The sequence below is a fragment of the Diceros bicornis genome, chromosome 32 (assembly GCF_020826845.1).
Source record: "Diceros bicornis minor isolate mBicDic1 chromosome 32, mDicBic1.mat.cur, whole genome shotgun sequence".
Taxonomy (NCBI): Eukaryota; Metazoa; Chordata; class Mammalia; order Perissodactyla; family Rhinocerotidae; genus Diceros; species Diceros bicornis.
Window position 1 is genome coordinate 10276118 of NC_080771.1, and position 27116 is coordinate 10303233.

At 44.5% G+C, this 27116-nt stretch overlaps 1 protein-coding gene across 2 annotated transcripts in view; it reads left to right on the plus strand.

Moving 5' to 3' along the window:
• The first annotated feature begins 729 nt into the window (after positions 1–729).
• Positions 730–27116, plus strand: part of NUP93 (nucleoporin 93) — a 107967-nt gene continuing 81580 nt past the window's right edge. The window contains exons 1-3 of one of the 2 annotated variants that reach the window (XM_058527860.1): positions 803–823; positions 2594–2680; positions 19841–20033. In XM_058527860.1, the coding sequence (XP_058383843.1) occupies positions 19855–20033 (179 nt within the window). In that variant the 5' untranslated portion in view covers positions 803–823; positions 2594–2680; positions 19841–19854. Of the gene's footprint in view, positions 824–2593; positions 2681–19840; positions 20034–27116 lie in introns of both variants that reach the window. The other variant, XM_058527861.1, reaches the window with a different exon arrangement.

Below are 27116 nucleotides of genomic sequence, written 5' to 3' on the forward strand. Positions count from 1 at the left end.
ACCTCTGCTTCAAACCCTCCAGTGGCTTCCATTTGCATGAAGAATAACTTCAACTTTCTTGCCATGGCCTGAAGCACCTGCAAAGTCTGGCCCCAGCCAACTGTGAGTCTTACCCCACCTGTCCTCATTCATCCTCTGCCGGCCATATGCCCCTTCTTTCTATTCTTCAAACAACAAGTTTGTTTCCCTGAGGAGCCTTCATTCCTGTTCCCTCTGCTTGGAATGTTCCACAGCCACGACTTTGCAAGACTGACCCTTTCTCATCATTCATATTTCAGTGGAGACGTTGTCACCTCCTCAGAGAGGCCTTCCCTGACCACACAGGCATTCTCTTTTCCATCACCCTGCTTTTTTCGTCTTAGCTCTCCTTACAAACTGGCAGTTATTTATTATATTTTTCCCCCCACCAGCCTGAGAACTCCATTAAGTCAGGGATCTTGTCTGTCGTGGTCGCCACTGTGCCCCCAGCGCCTAGAATAGTGCCTGGCACTGGGATGGTATTCAATAAAGGGTAAGAAATCATTGCAGGCAGTTCTGGAATCACTTTCTCCAAGCAGGGCCGACTCTAACCACGTGGGAGGGGTGAGGGCTGTGGCCTCTGGCATGCCGTGAGTGACTGCTCAGCCGCAGGCCCCGCCCCCAGCCCCGCCCTTGTCCTTGTCCTCCTCCACAGGTCTCCATAAAGTTCATTTGGCGGCGCGCCGCGCGGGGGCTTCTGGGAGCGGCCGCCTCGGCCAATCAGGAAGCGCGGGCGAGCGGCGCGAGAAGTGGCGGCGGTGTTCTCCGGCCGGGACCCCAGCGGCGGAGGCGGCTGCGGTGCCAGGTAAGGGTGAGCTGGCCGCGTCCTTCGACCCGGGACTTGCCCTTGAACCCCGGGCCCCGACGTGGGCGGAGCCGGGTCCCCACGCTCGGAGCCATGCTGCTCACACTTCCCGTTCGCCTCATGGCAGCCGGGCACGCGTGACGCCGGCGACGCGGCGCCCTGGCGAACCGCCCCCCGTTATAGCGCGGGCCGCGCCCCGGAGTGCCTTCCGTCTGCCCTCGTTCTGGGTCCGGAGCCCGGGCCTCCCGACTCCCCTCTCCCGGCGCTGGAGCGCTCTGCCGCGGCGCGCCACGCCCCCACCCTTCCCCTGCTCTGCGAGCCCACCATCCCCACCACGACCTTCTGGTTACCTGCCGACCGCGCCCTGCTGGCTCGCTCGCCCCTCGGGGGTACACCTTGTCCGGAGGTGTTGCCCTCCGAGGGAAGGGGTCTTTAGGGCGAGGGCGACGACGCTGTGAGCCTCTCCCAGCCCTTGGCCTGGCTCCTCTACCAGCATCCGGGGGAATGCTCTTCCCCATCCAGGGAGATGCTAGTGATTAGAACCCGCAGGTGGCCTGCACTTTCTCGGGCCCACAGCACCCCACCTTCTGCAAAGACAGTGCCCAAGTTTACGGGGTCTCGTTTTTTAGCGCAGGGGTCTTTGGTCAAAGTTTAGGCGACCCTTTGACAGAGCCGCTGCTCTGGGTTTGCCCCTCTGTCAGGTGTGAGGAGAGTTTTTTTTTTTTCTGTTTTGGCCGAAATGTCTTTCAGCATACGAGGGTCACCTTTAGTATTCTGTCTGGGGGCGTGAGAGGGTGTCCTTGGGCATCGTAGCTTTTCTTTCGTTCCGCTCTTCTCCTTTGTGCGTTTGTTTGGAACGTTTTCATATTTCATTCATGGTAATCTCATCGAGGCTCATAGTTTTAAATACCTACATATTAGGCTAACATCTCATATTTATATCTCCAGCCTGGCTCTCTCCCTTCACCTGCAGCCAGCTGCCTGCTTGATATCTCCACTGGGATGGTTGATGGGAACTCAAACTGACGATGTCAAGATAGGGCTAGCAAGCCCTCCCCCCCATCCCCCTTCCCAAACTGCTCTTCTTGCTGGTTTTTTCTCATCTCAGTAATATAAAAGGCTTTGGCCAATAACCTTTGAGTCATCCTTGCCCCTGCTGTCTGTCTCACTCCACCTGCAATGATTGCCGCCCTGGGCCAAGTCACCACCACCTCTCACCTGGATTATTGAAATAGTCTCCCATCTGGTGCCTTGGCCCCTCTTCAGCACAGCAGCTAGAAGGATCCTTTTAAAACACAGGTCAGATCGTATCACTCTTTTACTCAAAAAATCCTCCAATGGGTCCCTCGTTTAAAGACAAACTCTTTACAGTGAGCTATAAGGCTTTACATAATCTGACCCACTGTTACTTTCCCACTCTCCTTTTCTGCTACCCCCCCCTTCCGCATGTCAGACATGCTTCAGCCTCAGGGCCTTTGCGCCTGCAGTTCAATATCTATGTGGTTTACATCCTCACTTCTTTGAGGTTTTTAGTCAGGGGTCACCTAGTGAGGCTGTCCCCACTTCCTGCCTTCCTTTACTGCTTTAGTTGTTGTTCTTAGCACTTATATTTTACTTACGTATATTGTGTGTTGTTGGTCTTCCCCTCTAGAATGTGAAGGGGGGCTTTTTGTCTGTTTTTTTCCCTGGTGTATCCCCAGCACCTAGATCTGGAACACAGTAGGTGCTCAATAAATATGAAATAAATGCATGTTTCTGGCGCCGTTACAGGCTTGGGGATACAGTGGTGAATGAGACAGGCCTGCCCTCATTGAACCGTTGTTCCTGTGGAGGACACCACCAGCAGTAAACACACAGGTATAGAATGTAGTGTCAGGACTGTTTTTTAAAGGAGAAGGATATCAGAACAGAGACCTGGTTGAAATGAGACAGCAAGTCATGGGAATGTCTGGGGCAGGAGCATTCTGGAAGGGGAAGAGCAAGTACAAAGACCCTGAGGTGGGATCAGCTGGAGATGTAGTGAACTTGAATGTCTGAACCTGCTTCTTGATGGACTGAAGTAGAAAATAAGGTAGAGGGAAAGATGCCAAGAAGAGTGAGGAGTGAGAGCAAAGACCTGGAGGTAAGGGCCTGAGGTGTGTTCAGGGAACAGGTCGCTTTAATTCAGGAAATATTTATTTGTTACTTGTTATATGCCTCTTAGCAGCTGAGGATTCAGTGTTGAGCAGTCTGTGGGCCTTACCCTATAGGAATTCTCCATGTGCAGAGAGAGACAGATGTGGCAAGAAATCATCACAACTCTTCCACTGGAGAAGCACAGTAGTAGGTTCAGAATAGTGTGAGAGGGGTTTGAGGTAGGTGGGACTGCCCCAGCTGACTTTGCAACATACATAGGAGTCCCCCATGTGACAAGGTAGGTTTGGGTATGTGTTACAGCAGAGTGTGCACCTGCATGTGCAGGGGTATGAAGGGAGGAAACAGCATGAGGCACCCCAAGGAGTAGTGAATTGCTAGGGTATATTTGGGGGGAAGGCAGTAAGAGATGAGGATGGTAGGGGTGGCAGTGCCCGTTCTTTGGAGGGCACCCCGTGTAGCCGTGTCAAGGTGCAAGCACTTCCTCCTGTAGGGGATGGAAGGTGTCCCTGAGAGGATTAAGGCAGGGGAGCATTTCAGAAAGACCTCTCCTGCCCAGGGGAAGGTGGGTTAGAGGAATGAGAAGGCTTAGACTGTTGAGATAATCAGGCGAAAAGCATGCGAGTCAGAATAGGGGCGAGAGAGATGAGGGTTCAACTTTACAAAATGTTTGAGAGGTAGACCTGGAGATTGGCTGGATGTTAAGGAGAGGAAGGGGAGCCTGAGGTGACTCCCAGGTGGTTGCTGGCTGAATTGAGTGGGTGCTGATTGTTTTACCAAGAGAGTCTGGGAACCCAGGAGGAAGAAGTGGTGGTGGCTGCTGAGAGGAGAGAGAAGTGAGGAATTTGGTTTGGGATATGTGTAGTTTGAGGCTCCCATGGGTCTTCCAGGTGTAGATGTGAGGTGGGCTGTTGGAAATGCTGGTTCCGGAGAGAGAGTTGGGCTGAACATAGAGATGTGGGAGTCACCTTTGTTTTGATAGATCAGGGTCCTTGCCTGGGCCCGGATAGTGCTCAGAGGTTCTTGGATGTACTTTCTGGGGAAGGGCAGCTTTGAGCCTCCTGATAGCACATCCTCAAGAGTGTGTGTGTGATTCTGTTGTGTGCACCTGTGTACGTGAACATCAGATTCAGAGAGGTCTGTGGCCGTCTGGAAGATTAATAGCCACTGGTAGGGATTGTAGTTGAAGCCATGGCCGAGGTGGATCTTATCCAGAGAAATATATAGTGTGAGAAGAGGAGGTCCAAGGGTAGAAGCTTGGCATTTGCGGGGGGAGGGTAGATGAAGAAGCCAGAACAGAAAAGGCTGAGAGAGGGAGGAGCTGGAGAAGCAGGAGAGGGTGGTGTCTCCAAGTCCAGGGAGGAGTGAGTTTCAGGAAGAAAGGAATGGTCAGGTGTCAAAGGCTGTGAGAAAGGAAGGATTAAAGAGTCCCTTGGATTTGGCAATTAGGTCATTGGTGGCTGTTGAGGAATTCAGGAAATGGGAGGGAGGCAAGCAGAAATTAGATTGCAGTGGGTGATAAATAAATGAGGTGTGACAAAAGATGGCTGGCTCTCTGAAGAGAGTGGGAGCTAGAGGAGGACATGGGGTTGAGGAATTTTTTTTTAGTTTTTTATTTTAGAATTGTTTTAGATTTACAGAAAATATGCAAGATAGTATGGAGTTATCAGTACCACCACCCAGTTTCCCCTATTGATGAGGAATTATTTTAGGAAAAGAGAGACTTGAATTCTAGGAGAAGGAACCAATGAAATTCGGGAAAAGGACTACCATCACTTCCTGAGCTCTGGCTTTGCACGAGTCCCTGCCACGGGCTTTACTTGTATAAGCTAATGTCATCTTCACGGCAGCCCTCTGGTGTCCAGACCTCTTCCCTTCCCTGTCTTCTTCATTTCAGTAAATGGCACCTTCATGCTCTGAGTTACTCAGGCCTAAAACCTTGGCGTTGGCCTTGACTTCTTTTCTCCTCTCACACTCTCGGCGATTCATGTCTACAAGAAATCTATTCTTAAAATACATACATTAATCAGATCCACTTTTGTCTCTTCCACCACTGTCACCCTGGTCCACGCTGCTCTCCTGTATTACATCTGGGTGAGAGATGTAATACTATACATCTGGGCTGGTCTCCCTGTTCTTACTTTGTCCCCTTCCTCCCCCAGCCTGTTCTCCACACAGGTGGGAATGGGCCTTAGAGAAGGCCCAACCCTTCCATAGCTCCCATCACAGAGACTAAAATCCACAGTCCTTACCTGATGCTTACCTGTGAAGCCCACACAATCTGACCCTGCCCCAGCCCCTTCTCCCACTGCTCTTGCCCATGACTGTGTGCTTCAGCTGTGTTGGCCTCCTGCTCATCTTCAAATATACTAGACACACTTCTCCCTTGGGGCTTTTGCATTTGCTGTTTCCCCTGCAAGAACGTTCTTCCCCCACATATCTACATAGCTCACCCCCTTACTTCATTCAGGTCTCTGCTCAAAGGTTTCCTTTTAAAAGTATCTTCTCAGAACATTCCAGCTAAAGCAGCCCCACTCTTCACTCCACCACATTTCCTTGTTTTATCTCCTTTGTAGCACTTTTCAAACCTGGCATCATGTGTCTATTTGTTTATGGATTTTATTGTCTGTCTCCTAACAGACATAAGCTCCTTGAGGCTGGGAACCTTGTCTGGTTTTTCCACAGCTTCATCCCCAGTGCCTTGAACAAACAGTATGCAGCGCATGGCGGATACTTAATGAATATTTGTTAAAGGAAGGAAGGAAGATGGGGCTCTAACTTTGGTGGACCTTATGAGGCCAACGTAGGCATTCAGAAAATAAGGAGTCATCAGACATTTTTGGCAAGGTTTGTGGAGGGTTATTCTTGCAGTTAGTGACTGTATTGAGGATCTAACTACTGTTTGAGGAGACTGTTGGAGTTATAGAAAAAATGTAAAGCTACAGAATGCCTTAAGCTTTAGGCTGTTTGGGGGAGCAGGGATCTAGGTATTAATAGACAATACTATAAGGCAAATAAAAGAGAGTGACAGGAGCAAGATGGCGAACTAAGAGGTCCCGATGCTCTTCACCCCATAAAAACAACAAAAACAGTGATAAACAACTACATATTGATGAAAGTAGCTCTGCGAGAGCTCTAAAGTGAAGTAAGGGGGCTGCAGAAACCCCGTGGAGCACAAAAACTGAGGACAGCTGCGTGGAAAAGTGTAAAACGAATGAATGAAGTAGAAGGAATTTAGATGAGGGGAGATTTCTGTGGGATGGGTATCAAGGAAAACCATTTGGCAGGTAGGACTTGAATTAGTGGTAAACATAACAGCTAATGTTTTTTGAGTGGTTACTGTGTACCAGGTGAATTAGGTACAATTATTTTTCCATCTTACAGGTGAGGCCCAGAGAGAGTAATTAACTTGCCCAAAGTCACCCAGCTAGAGAGTGGAGGAGCTGGTGGGATCTCAGGGGTGCAGTGGAAGGTGGATGGATGTTCCTGGTTGAGAAAAATGACGTGAGCCAGGGCGCAGAGCAGGCGTGCACAAAGATGGCTGGGGACAGAGCACATCAGGTAACGGGCACACAGGGTTTAGCCAAAAGCAGTGCCTCACCTGGACCCCTGTGAGTGGGAGGCAGTGAGGGCTTTTGGGTGGGAGCAACATAGGGAAAGTGGTGGTGGAAAGATTGAGGTGGCCACAGTGAGCAGAGTGACATGGAGTGGGAGGGGCTAGACAAAGGGAGACCATGTTCTAGCGTCTAGCAAGACTTGGGCTTAAAGGGATGGAAGTCTGGCCTCCTGTGATGGTGAGGAGGATAGAAGCAACAGTTAGGCTAACCTATTGTGGTAATCATTTGGTAATATATACATCTTTCAAATCAACACATTGTACATCATAAACATAACAATGTTATATATCAGTTATATCTCAGTAAGGCCGGAAAAAAAATGCCACAGTTAGAAGACACTGCAAAAATACAAATATCCCTTGCTATCTAAATCTGTTTAGGTAATGAGAGTTTGGATAACAAATTTGGAGAGAGAGGGATATCATGTTATCTGAATCTATAGTATTTGGTTTCCTGAGTTTTTGTTAGGGAGTAGCAATAGTTTGGGTAATGAGGAATACCTACCTGCTTTCAAAAAACATGTCTGCATCTGTTTGGTTTCTGAGTCTGGAGAGCAGAGAATACCTGTAAATAAACAATCTGAAGTCATGCACAGATGCAAAGGAGGAGGGTGAGTTAGAACCTGAGAGAGAGAAGCTAGGAGACAGGGTAGGAGGAATTGGGGAGGGCAGCTGATGGCAGTAGTGGGGGTTGGGGTTGGGGGTGGATAACTGCGTTTTGAGACAAGCTGGGTGTGCAGTGATATGCTTGAGTGGAAATGCACAGGCGGCGCCTGGAAACTCGGGGTTGGAGTGAGTGCAAGGAGAGGGGTGGAGGTGTGGATTAGACAAGTCATTGCCATCGAGGATTCGTGGGCAGTGGTGAGACAAACAGTCTGAAGCAGGGCGTTTAGAGCAGTTTAAAAATTAACAAGTTATTACAAATTAGAAAAGGTCACGTACACTCATGGAAGAGAGTTCAGACTGACAGAGAGTATAAAATGAAAAGTAGAAACCTCCCAACTCGTTAGCTTTGCTTTCCAGAGATAATGCTAAATTAAGTTTCTTGCTATGCTAATGTCATGTTTCTTGTGATTTCTTTTAAAAACTATCTGTGAACAAACCTTGAGTTATAGCTCAATGAATTTTTACGCATTTATTCACTCATGTGACCACTACCCCTACTGAGATATAGAACATTTCTAGTACCCCAGTGCCTTAGCCTGGGCTACCGTTACAAAATACCGTAGATTGAGTGGCTTAAACAACAGAAGTTTATCTCACAGTTCTGGAGGCTGGAAGTCTGAGATCAGGGTGCCAGCGTGGTTGGGTTCTGGTGAGAGCCCTCTTCCTGGCTTGTAGGAGCCACCATCTCGCTGTGTGCTCACATGTTCTTTCCTGGGTGACTTCATTCGGAGTGGGGGTGGGGGGTAGGAAGCAAGCTCTCTGGTGTCTCTTCTTAGTAGGACACTAATCCCGTTATGAAGGTCCCATCTTCATGATCTCATCTAAATCTAATTACCTCTCAAGGGCCCCTTCTCCACATACCATCACAATGGGAGTTAAGGACTTCAACCTATGTTTTTTGGAAGGACACATTTCAGTCCGTAGCACCCGGAAAGTTCTGTTGTGCTCCCTCCCAATCACCACCCCCCCATCAGGATAACCAGTGTTCTGATTTCTAGCATCGTAGGTTAATTTTTTCTGTTCTTAAAATCCATATAAATGGAATCATGCATCATGTCCTCTTTGTGTGTGTGTATGTGTGTGTGTGTGTGTGAGAGAGTGAGGAAGATCGACCCTGAGCTAACATCCGCGCCAATCCTCCTCATTTTGCTGAGGAAGACTGGCCCTGGGCATCTGTGCCCATCTTCCTCCGTTTTATATGGGAGGCCACCACAAGCGATGGCCTGACAAGCAATGCATCTGTGCACGCCCGGGATCGAACCTGGGCCACCAGCAGCGGAGCGCGTGCAGGTAACCAGTACGCCATGGGGCTAGCCCCTCATCATGTCGTTTTTTTTGTATTTGGCTGCTTTAGTTCATCATTTGTGAAATTTATCCTCTTGTTCCATGTAGCTGTAGTTTGATCTTCTCCGTTGCTGTATGGTACGCCAGGGTATGAATATACCAGGATAAAAATCCCAAATGGTATCCCATATAATTCTGTGTATACGTGGCGTTAAGATTTTGGGGGGGGGGGGGTGTGGGTGAGGCTCAGACCTTTGATAGAATCTGATAAAAAGTGTAGTGCTTTTCTTATATTAAAACAGAAGTATTCATATACTTCCAGGGGTTCCTAGTGCCTTTGATGCTGGTATCATGACCCTCAGGACAAGAAGCCTTCCTTGGTGTGTAGCAGGGTTTCTCAGCCTCAGCACTATTGTTATTTTGGGCTGCATAATTCTTTTTTTTTTGTTTTGTTTTGCTGAGGAAGATTCGCCCTGAGCTAACATCAGCAGCCAGTCTTCCTCTTTTTTTTGTATGTGAGCCACCACCACAGTATGGCCACTGACAGACGAGTGGTTTAGGTCCGAGCTCAGGAACTGAACCCAGGCTGCTGAAGCAGAGCGTGACAAACTTAACCACTAGGCCACCGGGGCTGGCTCTGAGCTGGATAATTCTTTGTTGTGGAGGCTATGATGTGCATTGTATGATGTTTAACAGCACCCGTTGCCTCTACCCTCTATATGTCAGTAGCCTGTGGCCCCCCTTCCTCAGTTGTGACAACCAAAAATTATCTAGGCGTTGCCAGTGACCCCTGGGGGGACAAATTTTTCCCCAGTTGAGAACACTTGGTTGAGGGAGAAGAGCCAGAGCCCAAGACCTTTTGGAGGCAGGCTTGGTGATCTGGCCCTGTTTGTGCCAGTTGTAAGGTGGGGCCAGTGTCATTCCTAAGGTTCTGGATACAGATAATTTCCATCACCACTAAAATGGAGCTGCTCCTTCTGAGGACACATTAAGTGAGTTTAAAGTCCGAATTGAAATACCCCACGTTGTAGATTCTTAATGGTGGGCAGGCCCTGAGCCAACCCCTTCATCTCACTCATGGTGAAACTGGGATTCAGAGAGGGAGACGTGCGAGTCCCAGGGTCAGAGGGCTGATGTGGGGCAAAGCCAGGCTGGGGCCCACAGTTCTCCACCCAGGCCCAGCTGCTACCCGGTGCACAGCTGAGAGTTGACGAGAAAGTAACCTATGTGGATACTTTCTGTTTCTGTGATGCCAGGCTGCTCCTCTGCTCACTGAAGATGAAATAATACAAGTGATATTTTATGTATCAGGAAAGCTGATACTGCACATTGCTTACTGCAAACACTGAATCATCCAGATCAGTACTAGTACTGAATCACGCAGGTCTTTAATTTCTTTTCTGTCTAGGATAATTTATTTTAGTTCTTTGTTTTCTCCAGAAGTCTACCTTCTGAATAATGATTAGGTCTAATCTCTTTTACTTAGTCTCACAGGACTATAAAGAAATATCCAACAACAGATTTTTTTTGTCATCCTTTTCCTCGTCTTCCAGAGGCATCTGAAACAATAGTATCTGTTAAGATATAATTTTCTTTTTGGTTGTTGTTATAATTGACAGCTGGCAGATACAGTAAAAAGTAGAATGAGATTGTCATCTGACCATAGTTTATGTATTCAGAAGAGGACAGGAGAATACAGAACCAGTCTTAAATTTTTGATACCTCGAGTAAGACTTGACTCATTTCATCTTTGTTGTTGAATATTGAACACTGTTGTGTTTTAATCCTGTTACAGTCTAATGAATAAGAAGATTCGAGGGCAAGATTTCCACTTGAAATTAAAAGCTAAATTTCTTTTGAGTCACACTTTCATTGTGGAAATTTGGAGTTATAATAAAAAGCATATTTGATAGTGGGGAATATAATGTATATTTAAAATTGTAACTGTCTTCCGGAAGTTCTTACTGAATGATCTGAAGTTGTGATTAAAGAAGTTATAATTTAGCATCACATATTTACTAGAAGATTTTTTGAAAAAGAGATGTTCATAATTAAATGACAAGATGTTGCCAAATTGGCAACTTTGGAAAAAAGCTAAAATAGCATTTTACAGTGATAGAAATCAGTAGAGTTTATGAAATACTTTCTGTGTATCATCAACTCCTTGAAGTAGGTAGGGATTATCATCTTTTTTTGTGTGTGAGGAAGATTAGCCCTGAGCTAATCTCTGTTGGCAATCCTCCTCTCTTTTCCTGAAGAAGACTGGCCCTGAGCTAACATCTGTGCCCATCTGCCTCTACTTTATCTGTGAGACGCTGCCACAGCATGGCTTGATAAGTGGTGCATATGTCCACGCCGGAGATCCAAACCTGCGAACCCCAGGCCACCGAAGTGGAGCGCGCGCACTTAACCACTATGCCGGCCAGCCCCATCTTCTCCTTGTTATAGATGAGGAAATTGAGAGGAGAGATTTGGGTTTTATCCCAGGGGTAAATCGACCCACCTTCAGCTAGTAAGTGAACATTCTGGATTTGAACCAGGTGTGTGGGTTCAAAGTCCAGTCTTTTCCTGTATACCTATTCTGTTTAAATATTTTTTTGAATTTATTTTACTGTCACATTAAAACTTTTAAAAATAATTGCAGAAAGGAATAACATTATTAGTTGTACATTTTGAAGAAAAAAGTTGTAAGTAGCTGCATCAGTTATTTCCTCTGATGTGTATAAAACTTCCCCCGACAGCATCCAAAAATATTTAGCTGTGGGGCCGGCCCCGTGGCTTAGCGGTTAAGTGCACGTGCTCCACTACTGGCGGCCTGGGTTTGGATCCCGGGTGTGCACCGACGCACCGCTTCTCCGGCCATGCTGAGGCCGCGTCCCACATACAGCAACTAGAAGGATGTGCAACTATGACGTACAACTATCTACTGGGGCTTTGGGGAAGAAAAAGGAGGAGGATTGGCAATAGATGTTAGCTCAGGGCCAGTCTTCCTCAGCAAAAAGAGGAGGATTAGCATGGTTGTTAGCTCAGGGCTGATCTTCCTCACAAAAAAAAAAATATATATATATATATATTTAGCTGTGCTAAATGCTCATTTGTTAGATTGCAGGATCTTTATAGTTGAAAGAGATAATATTTGGGTATTAGGTAAAATTAGAATTCCAGAGTGAGTGGTAATAAGTATTGTTTGAGTATATTGAAATTCTGCAGGGAAAGTAGTCGGTGTCATCTCCCTGTGCAAGTCGGTGAATTGAGAGAGGGTCCCTCAACACTAACGGAAAAACAAATGGCCTTGTCTTTATCCTTTCATCTCTTTCTCAGCTCTTGTGTTTCTTGGGTAACTGGGCTGTTTGGGTTGTGGGTGATAAGGAAAAGGAAAAATTAGGGAAAAATGGGTTTCATATATTGCATCGTACTTGGACAGAGCAGTGGGTTCCCTCTAGCATTCTGTGCGTTAGGTCAAAAGAACATTTACTGGACAGATTTCATCATTTACAAAACAGATTCCTTCCCCCAAATATATTCTCCAGATAAACAGCTTAAAGCAGGAAGGGGAAACAGGCGTATTGTGTCACTCATTTTATCTTTCTCTAACAGTGTTTTCACTGCTGAGGCCTCCTGAGGGTAGCTTGGCCAGGGGCACATAGCTTAGGAAGCGCTGGACCAGGTCTAGCTCAGATACCCTAGCAAACTAGGGGTTGGCAAACTCTGACCTGTGGGCCAAATAAGCTAAGAAGAGTTTTTACATCTTTAAATTGTTGAAAAAAATATCTAAAGAAGAGTATTTCATGACATGTGAAAATTATATGAAATTCAAATTCGAGTGGCCGTGATTAAAGTTTTGTTAAAGTACAGCCATGCTCATTTGTTTACATATCCACTTTCAAGCAGAGTTGAGTAGTTGCGACAGCCTGGCCCACAAAGCCTAAAATAGTCACTATCTGGCCCTTTACAGAAGTTGCTGACCCTCACCCACTCTCAAAGACTAGAAACTGGGAAGGAGTTTGGTAGACAGGTCTAGGATGGACAGCTGTGAGGCTCTCTCATACTTTCCTTTGTTTTCTGTCAGCTTTGAGGCTCTGAAGGCGCTAATTTTCGGGAGTATGTTCTAGAAGTAACATGGTCTTAAGTCAAGAAGACTAGTGAGTAACAGGCATTTCAGGGATCACCCAGTGATCTTTAAAGCGCTCAGTGGTTCCCGACTTGGGAGTCCGCAAAGCACTGGACGGGTGAAAAGACATATTCTACTTGTGGCTGATGCTCTGAGAAAAGAAACTAATGAACTAATAATTAATACCAGAAAACAGATGTGTAGACGTTTTAATGCAAGAAGCATGAATATTCTAAGAGACTAAGAATCAAACCACCTACAAAATCCTGAAGGGGCCTCTCTTTGAGATACTGATCTAAAATGGTCTAGAGGGGCCGGCCCGGTGGCGCAAGTGGTTAAGTGCGCGCGCTCCGCTTTGGTGGCCCGGGGTTTGCGTGTTCGGATCCTGGGCGCGCACCGACGCACTGCTTGTCACGCCATGCTGTGGCAGCGTCCCATATAAAATGGAGGAAGATGGGCATGGATGTTAGCTCAGGCCCAGTCTGCCTCAGAAAAAAGAGGAGGATTGGCAGATGTTAGCTCAGGGCCGATCTTCCTCACAAAAAAAACATGGTCTAGAAGTGCTCAGCAGTTTGGATATTTAAGTATCTACTTGTAAGGGACAAATAAACCCTCCTGTGTTTGCTTTACTCTCATACTACGCTACTACAGCACTGCTTCACTTCTGACACAGATGTATGGGTTTTCCACACTTTAAGCCGTTCTTAGATTCTCTGGCCACTAGCTGGGTAACTTACCATTTAACTCAGTTCTGACACTGTCTACCTGGAGATAGCGTCAGATCCCGCAGGTTAAAGGCGCAGTCCCACAAGGCACCCCCACCCCCCGCCCCCAACTTCAGACACCAATTGCAAGTCCAGGTTGCTGCCTCTGCTTCTGATGGACTGATTCCCACGACCCTCTCCTCAAGTTTGATTAATTTGCTAGAGCAGTTCACAGAACTCAAGAGAAACGTTTACTTATGTTTACCGGTTTATTATAAAGGATGCAGATAAACAGCCAGATTAAGAAGTACATAGGGGATGTTAGCTCAGGGCCAGTCTTCCTCAGCAAAAAGAGGAGGATTGGCATGGATGTTAGCTCAGGGCTGATCTTCACGCACATACACACACACACACACACACACACACACTCACACTCACACACTCACACTCACACACTAAATAAATAAATTTACAAAAAAAAGAAGTACATAGGGCAGGATCTGGAAGGGTCCTGAGTGCATGAGCTTCTGTCCCCATGGAACTGGAGTGCACCACCCTCCCAGCATGTAGGTGCATTTGCTAATGCAGAAGCTCATCAGATCTCGTTGCTCAAGAGTTAGGTTCTTTTTTGGTGAGGAAGATTGACCCTGAGCTAACATCTCTTGCCAATCCTCCTCTTGTTGCTAAGGAAGATTGTCCCCGAGCTAACACCTCTGCCAGTCCTCCTCTATTTTGTATGTGGGATGCCTCCTCAGCACGGCTTGATGAGCGGTGTGTAGGTCCGTGCCCAGGATCTGAACCCACGAACGCTGGGCCACCAGAGTGCGCCAATCTGACCACTACGCCACTGGGTCGGCCCCTGTTCAAGAGTTTTTATAGAGCTTAATCCGCAGCCCCCGTCTTCCCCTTCCCAGAGGTCAGTGTGTGGGCCTGAAAGTTCCAACCCTCTAATCACTTGGTCTTCTGGTCACCAGCCCCATCCTAAGGCTATCTAGCCACCCCCACCCAAGTCACCGCATTAGCATAAACTCAGGTGTGCTCAAAGAGGGCTCTTGGGAGGTTACAAAAGATTCCTAACCTCAAGGATATACTCCCGAAAATTAGCGCCTTCAGAGCCTCACAGCTGACAGAAAATAAAGGCAAGTATGAAAGAGCCTCACAGCCATCCATCCTAGACCTATCTACCCAACTCCTTCCCAGTTTCTAGTCTTTGAGAGTGGGTGAGGGTCAGCCACATTTTCTGTAAAACTTCCAAGGGTTTTAGGAGCTTTGTGCCGGGAACTGGGGACAAAGACCAAATATATTTCTTGTTATACTACATTTACTCTTTTCTGGCTTAATTAAGTATTTAACATGGTTATATTGAGAATGTGAAAATGACCATATTTTTCATAATTAAGACATGTTAATAGCAAGTGATCTGAAATTATTTGATGCATTTTTGCTCTGCCTTTTTTTTTTTTTTTTGTGAGGAGATCAGCCTTGAGCTAACATCCGCCAATCCTCCTCTTTTTTTTTTTGCTGAGAAAGACGGCCCTGGGCTAACATCTGTGCCTATCTTCCTCCACTTTATATGGGACGCTGCCACAGCATGGCTTACCAAGCAGTGCGTCGGTGCGCGCCCGGGATCCGAACCAGCGAACCCCGGGCCGCCGCAGCGGAGCGCGCGCACTTAACCGCTTGCGCCACCGGGCCGGCCCTGCTCTGCCTTTTTATTTAGTTGATTTCATCCTATATGCAAATTGGGGATTTTTTAAAATCTTATTTAAGAATGTTTATGTGCCTGGAAGGGGCATTTTTTTGGACACTGAATGATGCTGACTAATTTGAGGCAATGGAAGTCTGCCCAGCCCTTGGTTTTAGCTCCAGGTAGGAGCTGTCTCACTAAAGCTGTGGGCTTTTTCCCTCTAGTTAATTTTCTCAGCCTCTTCTAGGTGTGGTGAAGAGATCTGGATCACGAGAACTTCCCACTAAGAGCATTCCTCATTTCTGACATAGTGGGGGGTCCTGCTGCAGCCTCTGGAAAACAGTGGGTTGTCATCCTTTGTTTTGGGGTAACTTTTTTATTGAAGCGTGATACACAATTAGAAGTGCACAAATCATGAATCTAGCTCAGTGAATTTTCTCAAAGTGAGTACACTGTTAAGCAGCACCCAGATAAACAGAAAATTACCAGCCCCCCTCTGAAGCCTCCCTTCTGTCTTTCCCCTGCGAGGGGAACCAGTGGTGCCTTCTGACAGCAGTGGTGAGTTTGCCCTTCATTTTAAGTTCTCGGTTGCCTGGGTGGTTGGGGAGGTCTGTAGAGGCTCTGTAGGGCTTCTGCCAAGTGGTGTGGGAGAGTAGTTTGTTGCTCAGGGCCCTGGTGCCCAGGAGTGCTCTCTGAAGCCCCTGTCAGTGTTTCCAAAGGCCTCTCACAATCAGGGTCAGAGTCACTGCTGACAGAGAGGAGCCCTAGTGCTGTGCGTCTGGCCGTGCTGGCCTTGTCCCGTCCAGCCTTAGTTTTGCTGCATTGACTGTTCCATGTCCCACTTCCGTGGGTTTTCTATGTGGCTTCTTCCTGGCTCTCTCCTCCATAGCTCCCCAGGGGTGCAGCTGGCATCCAGTCTCTCAATGTGTCCTGGCCAGATGTTCTCAGCACAAAGCTTGAACTTCACTCCCCACCGCCGCCCCACCTCTAGTCATTTAAGTTCTCTCTGTTGGACAAAGCTAGTGAGGTTATTTTCTTTGATCAGTTTTCAGTATCTTGGGTCAAAATTGATATTTGGTTGGTTTAACCCCTATATTTTATGGCTAAGTTGACATTATTTTGCAGAGGGCATAAAAATTGTCCTTTAAATTTATGAAATTAACCATAAATTTAAAAATTTTAATGAAATAGGCTGACTATATCAAGGTATAGATTTGGAAACTTGAATAACTTTTTTGTAATTTCCACTGATTGAGTTATAATGCAGGACAGATCCAGTTTTTCCCAAATATAGTGTTATATACATATCTCTCTTCTCTCTAACAGCCATGGAAAAAGCTTATTTTCTACTCAAGTTGTATAGCAAAATCTTTCTATATGTATATTTATTCTTTTGGTTTGGAATTCTGTTCACTGGAAAACTGAACTATTTCTTCTATAATATCACTGGTTTTTGTCTGGGTATTTAGAGGGAAAGCACTAGTCTGGACCAAGTGTGATCTGAATTCATGCCATTTATACTGTCACTGCCTTATGCTGTGTAGCCTCAGAAATGTTAAGTATCAGTTGGTAGTCAGAAGGGAATGTTTTTGCTCTGGTCTCTGCTTGCCAGTGGGTGCCGATTTGGCACGGAGTGCAGAAAGCCTTCGAGAACAGACTCTCCACAAGTGGAAGACTAAAACTCCTCCTAGGCATTCAACTAATGAGCACCTACTATGTGCCAGACACTGTTCTAGGAGCTTGGGGTACATCAGTGAACAAAACAGACCACAATCCCTGTCCTTGTGTGACTGACATTCTAGCGGGGTGACAGACAGTCAGGGAGATGGGGGAGTGCTGGGGTGGTTGCAGGTTGCACTCTTCAATATTTTGTTCTAGTTGGCATCAAAGGCAAGGTGACAGTTTAGTTGAAACAGAGAGAGGGGGAGTCGGCCATCAGCTTATCTGGGAGAGGAGCGTTCCAGTAGAGGAAACAGGGAGTACAAAGGCTCTTGGGCAGGAATATGCCTGACTCACTGGGGGACTAGCAGGGAGACTCCAGGGTGGCTGGAACCCCGGGCGGAACGGGGACAGGGCTGGAGACGAGTGAGGAAGGTGGGCCCCATTTGTAGGACTTAACTCTCTACGAGAGGTGTAAGCAGAGGAGGGATGTAGTCTGACTTGAAAAGGATCGCTGGTTGCTGAGTTGAGAATAACACGAGGCAAGGGCTGAAGCAGGGAGGCCGGGGAAGAGGCGATGGTGACTCAGATGGGCAGAGGTGGGGGAAGAGCTGGATTCTGGATGTGTTTTGAAGGTAGATTTGAGAGGCTTTGTTGGCCTCTTGGCTGTAGGGTGTGAGTCATGGAGGCCTTCAAGGACTTTGGCCCAAGCCACTGAGTCTCCACACTGAGAAGGCCTTTGTAGACAAAAGGATAGAGTTCAGTTTTGGGCATATTAAGTTGAGGATGTTGTTTAGAGTTTCAGCCTTTATTTTACCATGGTCAAAATAATTCTATTTAGTTAACTTTAAAAAATCCTATTTATTGGACCATATTGAGTAAATAGTGACTTTTATTTTGCATTTATTACTTATACTCAAATCCTTCACTCTAAATCTTTGTATGGGCAGTTCATTTGAGAAGTTCAACGTTTCCTTTGTCTGAATTTGTCTGACATGGATGTGCAATGTTAGATGTATTTCTTTTTTCTTTTTTTAAACATAAAAAAGTTTTGTTTCATTCACTTCTTTATTCAGGGAGTTCCAAAATTTTCCTTATGAAAGAAGAAAAAAAGTATTTCCTTCTCCTTGGCTTTATTAGACAAGTTATTTTATCTTAGAGTAAAAATGGGGGGAAGAGGCAGCATATTACTGTTCTTTCCTCTTTTTGATGAGTGACCATGTTTCTGGTAGTTCGTAGAATGTCATTGGCCCTGACATAGGTTTCTGAGGAAGAACATTTCTCCATCACGCAGGAGTGTCTTTTTTGTGTGTGTGTGAGGAAGACCAGCCCTGAGCTAACATCCAATGCCAATCCTCCTCTTTTTGCTGAGGAAGACTGACCCTGGGCTAACATCCGTGCCCATCTTCCTCTACTTTATATGGGACGCCGCGACAGCATGGCTTGACAAGCGGTGCGTCAGTGTGCGCCCAGGATCCGAACCAGTGAACCCCGGGCCGCCGCAGTGGAGTGCGCGCACTTAACCGCTTTCGCCACCGGGCCGGCCCCAGGAGTGTCATTTAAAAATACTCTTCTGTTTCTTGCTTCTTCTAACCCTGAGAATGCCTTCCTCATTCAGCCATCCCCGTTTTCCCACAGGTAGAGATTACCAGTTACAGCCTGATTGTGTTGGGTCAAAAAAAATGACAGTGATTATCTAGAAACTTTAGGTAAAGAGTTATTGTGTATATGACTTTTTGTCTAAAGGTTAAAGTCAGCTTGGCACTTCATAAAGAATACCGAAGTTTTTCATGTTTACTCCAGCTGAGCTATTTTTGTTTTAACCTTGTGCCCTTGCCTTTAAAGTTAATGTCCTTTAATGTTCTTTTTAAAAAGTCCTTATTCTCCTGCTGTGGGTTTATGGTGGTAACATGCCCTTTTAACATTAACCTAATCATAGCTGATATATAATTGTGTATTACATTAACATTGAAACTACAATTCTAGACCAGTGAGATTTCAAAAGTGCAGTAGAAACCATGGGTTTAAAACAAGGAAGAAAAGTATAATCAACAAGAGCTCCTATTTAAAAAATTTTGTTTTTTTTTTAAAAATTCTAGTTTTGTTAACTTTTAGCAAATTTTTTTTTGTAATGGTCGTGATACTGTTTATCTCCTGTTTTAAAGAGTGGTAGGAGTTAAAAACATTCTCTTGGTCAATAACCTTATACAAGGATGGTGCTGTATATATAAGATTCATAAATGTGTAATATCCATTAAATATCAACACTTCATAAGGCTTTTCTGTAAGTTGTTAGAGAAACAGGTGGTCTTGCTAATAATAGTCACGGTCTAGAAGCCAGCTGCTATTTATATTAGTATAATTATTAGTAGCAATGGTATTTCTAAAAGTAATAGGTATAGTAACAATTAATTCTAAATCTGAATGTCATATGTAACAAGCAGACACATCTCTCCTCTCAGTAACCTTGTAAGCTAAAGAACGTGTGAATGGAGACTTGGACATGAATTTAAAAAGACTGTCTTTTATGTTAGTGAAGGAGCAGGTGTGTGAGAAAAATGAAGGATTAGTCAGAAGACCTGCGTTCTTCTGGTCTTGGTTCAGCCACATTGTAGCAGAGAGTATTCTGGGCACGGAACTGAGCTCTGTGGACTGGAGCTGCTTTTCCTCTCTGCTCAGGAGCCTCACAGAGTTGTTGAGAATCATATAAGATAAGGGCCTTATAAATTGCCTGGCACTCTGTGGGTAGTGGTGTTTTCTAAGACAGGTGGAGGAATAGGCAGTGTGGGGTGGTGATTCTTTAAGCCTCCCAGAGGTTGCTGCCATGGCTTCCATTTTCCTGTGGGCCTTGAGTCTGGAAGGAGGCAGGAATTCTGATCTGTGGTTTAATATCTTTGCATTTGTTCTGGTGGCAGGAATCAATCTTGGGGCTGCCAATATGCACAGAAATGATCTATTTCTTCACAGTCTGACTCATTTTCTCTGTCAGGCCTGTTCTTGGGCGATGTTCAGGAACCAATCCTGCTTGTTGATGAGCTGTCTCCTTGTCTGTTTACAAAAAGTCCTAGTGTTTCATTAATCTTGTAACAGATTCAGGCAGTGTTTGAAGCCTATCTTTCCCTTGATTTAGGTCTCCTCTTTTTTCTCCCCCATCTAGTTTCTGCATCTCCAATGGACACTGAGGGGTTTGGTGAGCTCCTTCAGCAAGCTGAACAGCTTGCCGCTGAGACCGAGGGCATCTCAGAGCTTCCCCATGTGGAACGGAACCTACAGGAGATCCAGCAGGCAGGCGAGCGCCTGCGTTCTCGTACCCTCACACGCACGTCCCAGGAGACAGCAGATGTCAAGGCGTGAGTACTGGTGGGGAGGCAGCGTTGGTACTGGGTGGCTCAGGGGCAGGATCCGTTTCTTCTTTCCTGCCTTGAGTTTGGATGCAGTCTGTAAGTGACAGACACAAGCCAGATTCTCGGGAACTTAGAGAGGTTTCGTAAACAGGTCAGCAGCCTTGCTTTGTCTCCCTGCCTTTCGGGTTTTCCAGGCGCTCTGCCTGACCGAGCTGAGAGCCCATATCACAGACAGAGATGATCAGGGTAGAAAAGGGCAAAGAGCTTTGTCATGCAGAAATCCATCACAGTAGTTCCTGCTTGGGTTCACTGATTGTTGGGTCATAAATGGCTCCCGTAAGTATCTTAGTAAATATGGGCCGCACAGCTGTTTCCAAAGCCAGCGAGCACACAGTGATGAGCAAAGTTTTTAAGAGCACTTGGAAGAATTGATGAGCAGTCAGTGACGAGAAGTCATCCTAGTGAGGAGTGGTTCTGTCTGCTTATTGTCAGTGACTCCAGAGGCTTCCTCTGAAAGGCCTTGGAAATGCAGTACCTGCCAGTTGATTGTAGAACAGGAAAGTGGGTGAGCCCCACGAGTGTGCAGATGGAGAAAAGTGCTGACTGACTGTCTGGCCATGGCTGCTGCTGCCACACAATATCGATTGAGTTGTTGATTCCATAGACATGTGTTTAGAGTCCCCACTGTGCCAGGCCTGGGCCATCTCTGGAGCTACAACCATGAGTTAGACATGGCCCTTGCCCACAAGGAGCTTATAATTTGGGAGGCAGAAAAAAAAACCTTGCTCCTTTCCATGAGAAATGTGATTTAGTGATTACTTACTGTGCGTCAGAAACTTGGCTAGACTTAAGATTTTGTTTAATCCTCACAATGAATATTAGGACTGTTGTACCCTATTACAGTTGAGCAGCTAAGACTCAAAGAGGGCAAATAATTCTCTCAGATCACACAGCTGGTGAGTGGTGAGCCAAGATTCAAACCCAGCAAGGCTGACTCCAGGGCACATATTCCTTTAACCCTGATGGAAAGGTCATGGAAGGATGGAGGGGTGCTGTTACTTGTGACCTTGGTGGGTCTGGAAAGTCACTGAGATTCTGTGTGAGAGATGTGGGAAATTGTCAGTCATCTGCTCAGTCCTCATTCCTGGAATTTGAGAAAGACCTAAGTGCTGGTGTTAATGTGGGGACATTGTTTTGGGTACATAATAAATGTCACAGGAGTGAGTATAAGGGCTATATTTTTTTTCCAACCAATCTTGAGAGCTGAATGTTTTGGCTGCTCTGCCAAGTCAGTAAGGATGTTGTGGAAATTCTTCTGTAAGCCTCTCCAGAATTTTATTTTTTAAAATACTAGTTGGTTTTGGTTCTGTTGGTATTGTTAAAGGCAAGTCAGAGGAACCCTGGCAGGGATTTTTTACTATCCAGTCTTGCACCTAAATGCAGCCAACTGCTCCCCTACAGTGTTCCCCAACGCTCCAGCCAGCCTTTAGATGTTTCTGCTAATTTGCCCTCCCTGCAGGCTCCTTCCTGCTGCTCCTGGTTGCCTGCAGTTACCCCCAGTCTTGAGCATGCAGCTTCTGTGCTTGTGTGCGAGGATGCTGCTGGAGCGAAAGGCCCGTGATGCCAGCTGAGTTGCTATAGTTATAATTTAATTGCATCAGCTTTACAGCCTATTAAGAGCAAAAAGGGAAAATGTTTTCTTGGTAACAATTATCAGTCATGCTCTCTTTCTTGTAAATTTCCATTCTTCCTCATCTCTTTCTACCTTCAAGTCATTATTTTAGGGAGGAGGAAGTTGGAACATTGAAAGAATGGGTATTGGGTGGGGCAGATGCTTAAAAAGAAACCAAAGGGCTGATGACTGTATTTTTCCATCTTCTTGATAGGCAGAGACATAAAGTGTGATGTGAATATTTTAGTATAGGATGAGGGCAGAGGAGAGAACAGAGTAGGAAAAATTTTCTTACATGAAATCAATTTTGAAAGAAAATTTTGTCTTTAGGATTTTAGTTAAGATTAGACTGTTTAGTTAAGATTTAAGATGGAATTGTTCTGTGCTGAATTCATTTGTTTAAATATACTTTGTTGGATTTTTCATTTTAGGGAACAGATTTGATAGCTTTTTTGCATGTGTATGTTTGATATTTTTAAATTGTTAAATTTCTTGACACACAAAGAAGAATATGCATAACATATATAAAGGTGTAAATCAGGGATTGGCAGACTGTGACCCGTGAGCCAAACCCAGCCAGCTGTCTGTTAAAGTTTTATTGGAACACAGCCACATTCATTCGTTTATGTATTGTCTGTACTGCTTTTGTGCTACAATAGCAGAGTTGAGTAGTTATGACAGAGACCGTATGGCCTGCAAAGCCTGAAATATTTACTGTCTGTCTTTTACAGAATAAGTTTGCTGACTCCTGGTGTAAATAATAATAAAATGAATGAATACCCCTGTACACATTGCACAGTTAAGACAGAGAATATTATCCGCAGCTGTGAAGCCCTCCAGAGAATATTATCTGCAGCTGTGAAGCCCTCCCTGGGTACCCATCGTCAATTGTATCCCCCTCTTTTCCCATCAGAGATGCCTCATTGGATTTTTCCATTCAACTCAACAGAAGCCAGACAACCTAGATATGTACAAAGAAAAAGCCACTCACTCTCTCTCCCTAACTTTACCCTCCAAAGTAACCAGTGTTATTAATTTCCTTATTCTTTCAGACTTTTCTCCATGTTCTTGCAAAGCATGTATAAACATTCATTTGCCCAAAGTTATGCAGCAAATTATAACTTTACTTATGATAATACTACTAACCTACCTTTTTAAGCACTTACTATTTATCAGGCTCTGTGTCAAGTACTTTACATTCATTACGTACTTTCTTCTTAAGATAACGCTGTGAAATAAGTGTTATTATCTCTGTTTTATAATTGAGGAAGGTCAGATAGCAAGTGATCATGCCAGAATTCAAATACAGCTTGGTCAGTAAGAATCTCTTACATTCGTATGGCACTTTTCAGTTCCCAAAGGATTGTCATAGGCATTCTCTTGGCTGGTCTTCACAAGCCTGCGAGATGAGAGAGGGAGGATTTTTCTCCACATTCCGCAGTCAGTAAGTGCCAGGTGGGACTAGCCCAAGGCCTCCTGACTTTTCTGCACCCCATGTGTACTGAGAACAGCTTTTGTCTTCCTACTCTCCTGGGACTGGAGTATTTGACTCCAGTCTGTGTGGCTTTCTGCTCAGGAGAAGCTGTGTGGCTTAAGAAAATTGGTGGAGGTAGAGGGCAGGGAACCTTTGGATTTTTCCACTCTTAGAAGCTGAAAGTTTCTGGTACAGCCTTTATTTGTAAAACCATCCATACCCTAGATTCCCTGCCTCCTTCTCTTCTGCGTATGCACTGCACAAGCCACGTACTGCACGGTTCCTCCAGGCATCACCCATCTGACTTTTCTAATAATTCTATTAGCTAGTTTTTTAATTCCAAGGTTCTCAACCCTCGTACACTTTAAAATCACCTGGGCACTGGGTACATTCTCACATATCACTGGTGGAAATATAGCACCTGTGGGACAGAATTTGGCAATATCTGGTGAATTTTACCCTGGACCCAGCAGTCCCACTTCCGAGGATCTATCCCAAACATAAACTGGCAAAAGTATGAAGAGATGTGTGCAAGAGGATATTCATTGCAGCATTATTTATAATAGCAAAAATTGGAAACAACTCAAACATCCATCAGTAGGGGACTGGTTGAATAAATGTGGTACATCTGTATAGTGAAGTGCTTTTCAGTAGTACAAAGGAATGAGAATATACACTACCATGGACTGACTCCAAGACATATTGTTAAGTGAAATAAAAAATACAAGATGGAGAAAAGAGTATAGTACTCTGTCATTTAAGAAAGCAGGTGAAAGATATCCCATGTTCATGGATTGGAAGACTTAATATTATTAAGATGTTAATTCTCCCCAAATTGGTCCACAGATTCAGTGCAATCCCTATTGAAATCCCAGCTTGTTTTTTTGCAGAAATTGACAGATTGATCCTAAAATCCATATGGAAATGCAGGAAACCTAGAATGGCCAAAACAATCTTTAAAAAGCAGAAGAAAGTTGTAAGACTCACACTTTCAATTTCAAAACTTACCACAAAGCTGCAGTAATCAAGACTATGGAATTGGCATACAGAAGACATATAGGTCAGTCAAATAGAATTATGAGTCCAGAAATAAACCCATGTGTCTGTGATTAACTGATTTTTAGCAAGGGCGCCAAGACCATTCAATGAGGAAAGAATACTCTTTTCAACAAATGATGCTGAGACAACTAGATATCTTACATGCAAAAGAATAAAGTTGGACACCTACGTCATGCCATACACAGAAATCAACTCCAAATGGATTACAGACCTAAATCTAAGAGCTTAAACTTGAAAACTCTTAGAAGAAAGCATAAGTGTAAACCTTCCTAACCTTAGGTTAGGCAGAGCCTTCTTAGATATGACACCAAAAGCGCAAGTGACTGAAGCAAAAATAGATAAATTGAACTTCATCAAAATTAAAACCTTTTGTGCTTTAAAGGACACTATCAAGAGAGAAAACCCATAGAAAGAGAGAAAATATTTGCAAATTATATATCTGATAAGGGATTTATCTAGAATATGTAAAAAACCCTTACAACTCAATAATAAAACGACAACCCAATTTTTAAATGAGCAAAACATCTGAATAGACATTTCTCCAAAGGAGGTATATAAATGTCCAATAAGCAAATGAAAGGATGCTCAAAACCACTAGCTGTCAGGGAAATGTCAATCAAAACCACAATAAGATACTACTTCACACTCACTAGGATAGCTATAATCAAAAAGACAGATAATAACAAGTGTTGATGAGGATGTGGAAAAAACTGAAACCCTCATATACTATTGAGAGGAATGTAGAGTGGTATGGCCACTTTGGAAAACAGTTTAGCAGTTCCTCAAAAGGTTAAATATAGAGTTACCATACGACTCAGGATTCCACTCCCAGGTTACCCAAGAGAAATGAAAACAGTTGTCTACGCAAAAACATGTACATGAGTGTTCATAGCAGCATTATTCATAATCACCAAAAAGTGGAAACGACCCAGATGTCTGACAACTGATGATAAATAAAATGTGGCATATCCAAATAATGGAATACTATTTTGCAATAAAAAAGAATGAACTACTAATACATGCTCCATCGTGGATGAACCTTGAAAACATTGTGCTAAGTGAAAGAAGCTTATCATGAAATACTACATATTGTATAGTTCCATTTATGTGCAGTGTCCAGAATAGGCAAATCTATGGAAACAGAAAGTAGGTTAGTGGTTGCCTGGGGAGTGGGTGGGTTAGGGGACGTGGAGAGTGACTGCTGATGGGTACAGTGTTTCTTTTTGGGGTGATAAAAATGTTCTAAAATCAGTTGTAGTGATGGTTGCACAACTCTGTAAATAAAAACCAGTGAATTATACACTTGAATTGGGTGATTGTCTAGTACATGAATTGTATCTCAATAAAGCTGTTTTAAAAGAGCAGGTGACACAAATGTATATACCTATCTGCTGATAAAAAAAAAAAGAAGAAAGGAGTTTTAAAAGTACTTGGGATTTGCTCTAATCAGATATGATAAGAAACGCAGACGTAGAAATGGCTGTCACAGTTCTCTAGAAACAGGAGGCAGGGCATGCCATGCAGGGCCACATGGGGAAGCACTGGGGTCAGGAGGCAGAGGGAGAAGGGGAAAAAGTGGGCATAAGCCTTTATTGTGGTTTCTGCAGGAAGACAAGGCGAGGTGGAGTAAGGCTTAGGATTGGCTATTTTGCATAACCTCAGCAGGCTCTGGGGTGTAGAGGCTATTTCTCGTTGTCTGGTACCTAGCCCTGGGATGATTAGGGCAGGGGATAGTGGCCCAGTAAAGGAGGTGGTTGGGGTATGGGCTCTGGTTTGATTGGTTTGCATGTGAAATACGCACTTGCAGGCCTCTGGGAATTAGCTAACCCAGGGAGGGGCCATCTCTCCAGTGTCAGCAAGGTACCAGATGTCAAAGCATCAAATACGAAAAATAAAAAGGCAAGTTAATATGAAAGTAAATAAACAAAAGAGTGCCTGTAGGAAAAGGGAGAGAATAAGGTGGAGAAGACAGGGACTTTTTTATAGATTTGACTTGGAATTATGTAAATATTTTACATAATTATAAAACAAAATTAAATTTCAAAAAAGGGAAAATAAATGCTTATCCACTTGGTGACATAACCACACAGCGAGGAAGTTCCAAGTAATATGTTAATCTATCTTCAGTTATCATATTGTTGGTGGAGGGGTTGTTACTGCTGTTTTGAGACTGTTGTATGTATAGTGTAGGATAAAGCAAGTAAGTAGTTATGGTGGTGATGCTGAGAAGTAGGACTTTTGATGTGGGAGAAAGGAGATACGGATAGAAAATCTGTGAGGTTAACCCAAAACCTTGTGTTTTTAACTTTGAATTGGAAGTATCAGTATGAATTCATGATATAATTTATCTAAAGGAAACTGAAACAAAAGTACAACTCCGTTTCTAGCTCTGCCTTTTGAAAAGGCCCAGAAGCAATTAGCAGTGAGTAATCCTAGTGCCCAGGTTGTGGTCCCTAAAATCCATTTCTTTTGGGCTCTTTGGAGAGTTGGCTGATTTCAGGTCTGGGGCAGGTCTGTATAAGATAAACATGAAACATCTTGTCATACCAGATAGCAAGGAAGTTATGAACATCTACTTGACTCATGTCAAAAGAACTCAGAAGCCAACTTGAAAAGGCTTCTGCTGGCCAAAGATGAGATGATTTGAGCATCATAAGGATAATAACTGCAGTGGATTGAAATACATCAGATATGTTTAAATTCAAGAGTTCATAATGATACTAAAACAAAACTCATCAGTCACCTTTGGAGGATGCTAGAGAACAACTCATTATTCAGAGTTATCACATAGTTGATGAAGAGAGTGTCTCTGAAAAGAAATATTCCAGCTAATAAAGATAGAATATCACCATTTTGCAACCTCTAAGGAATTAATGAATCTAAG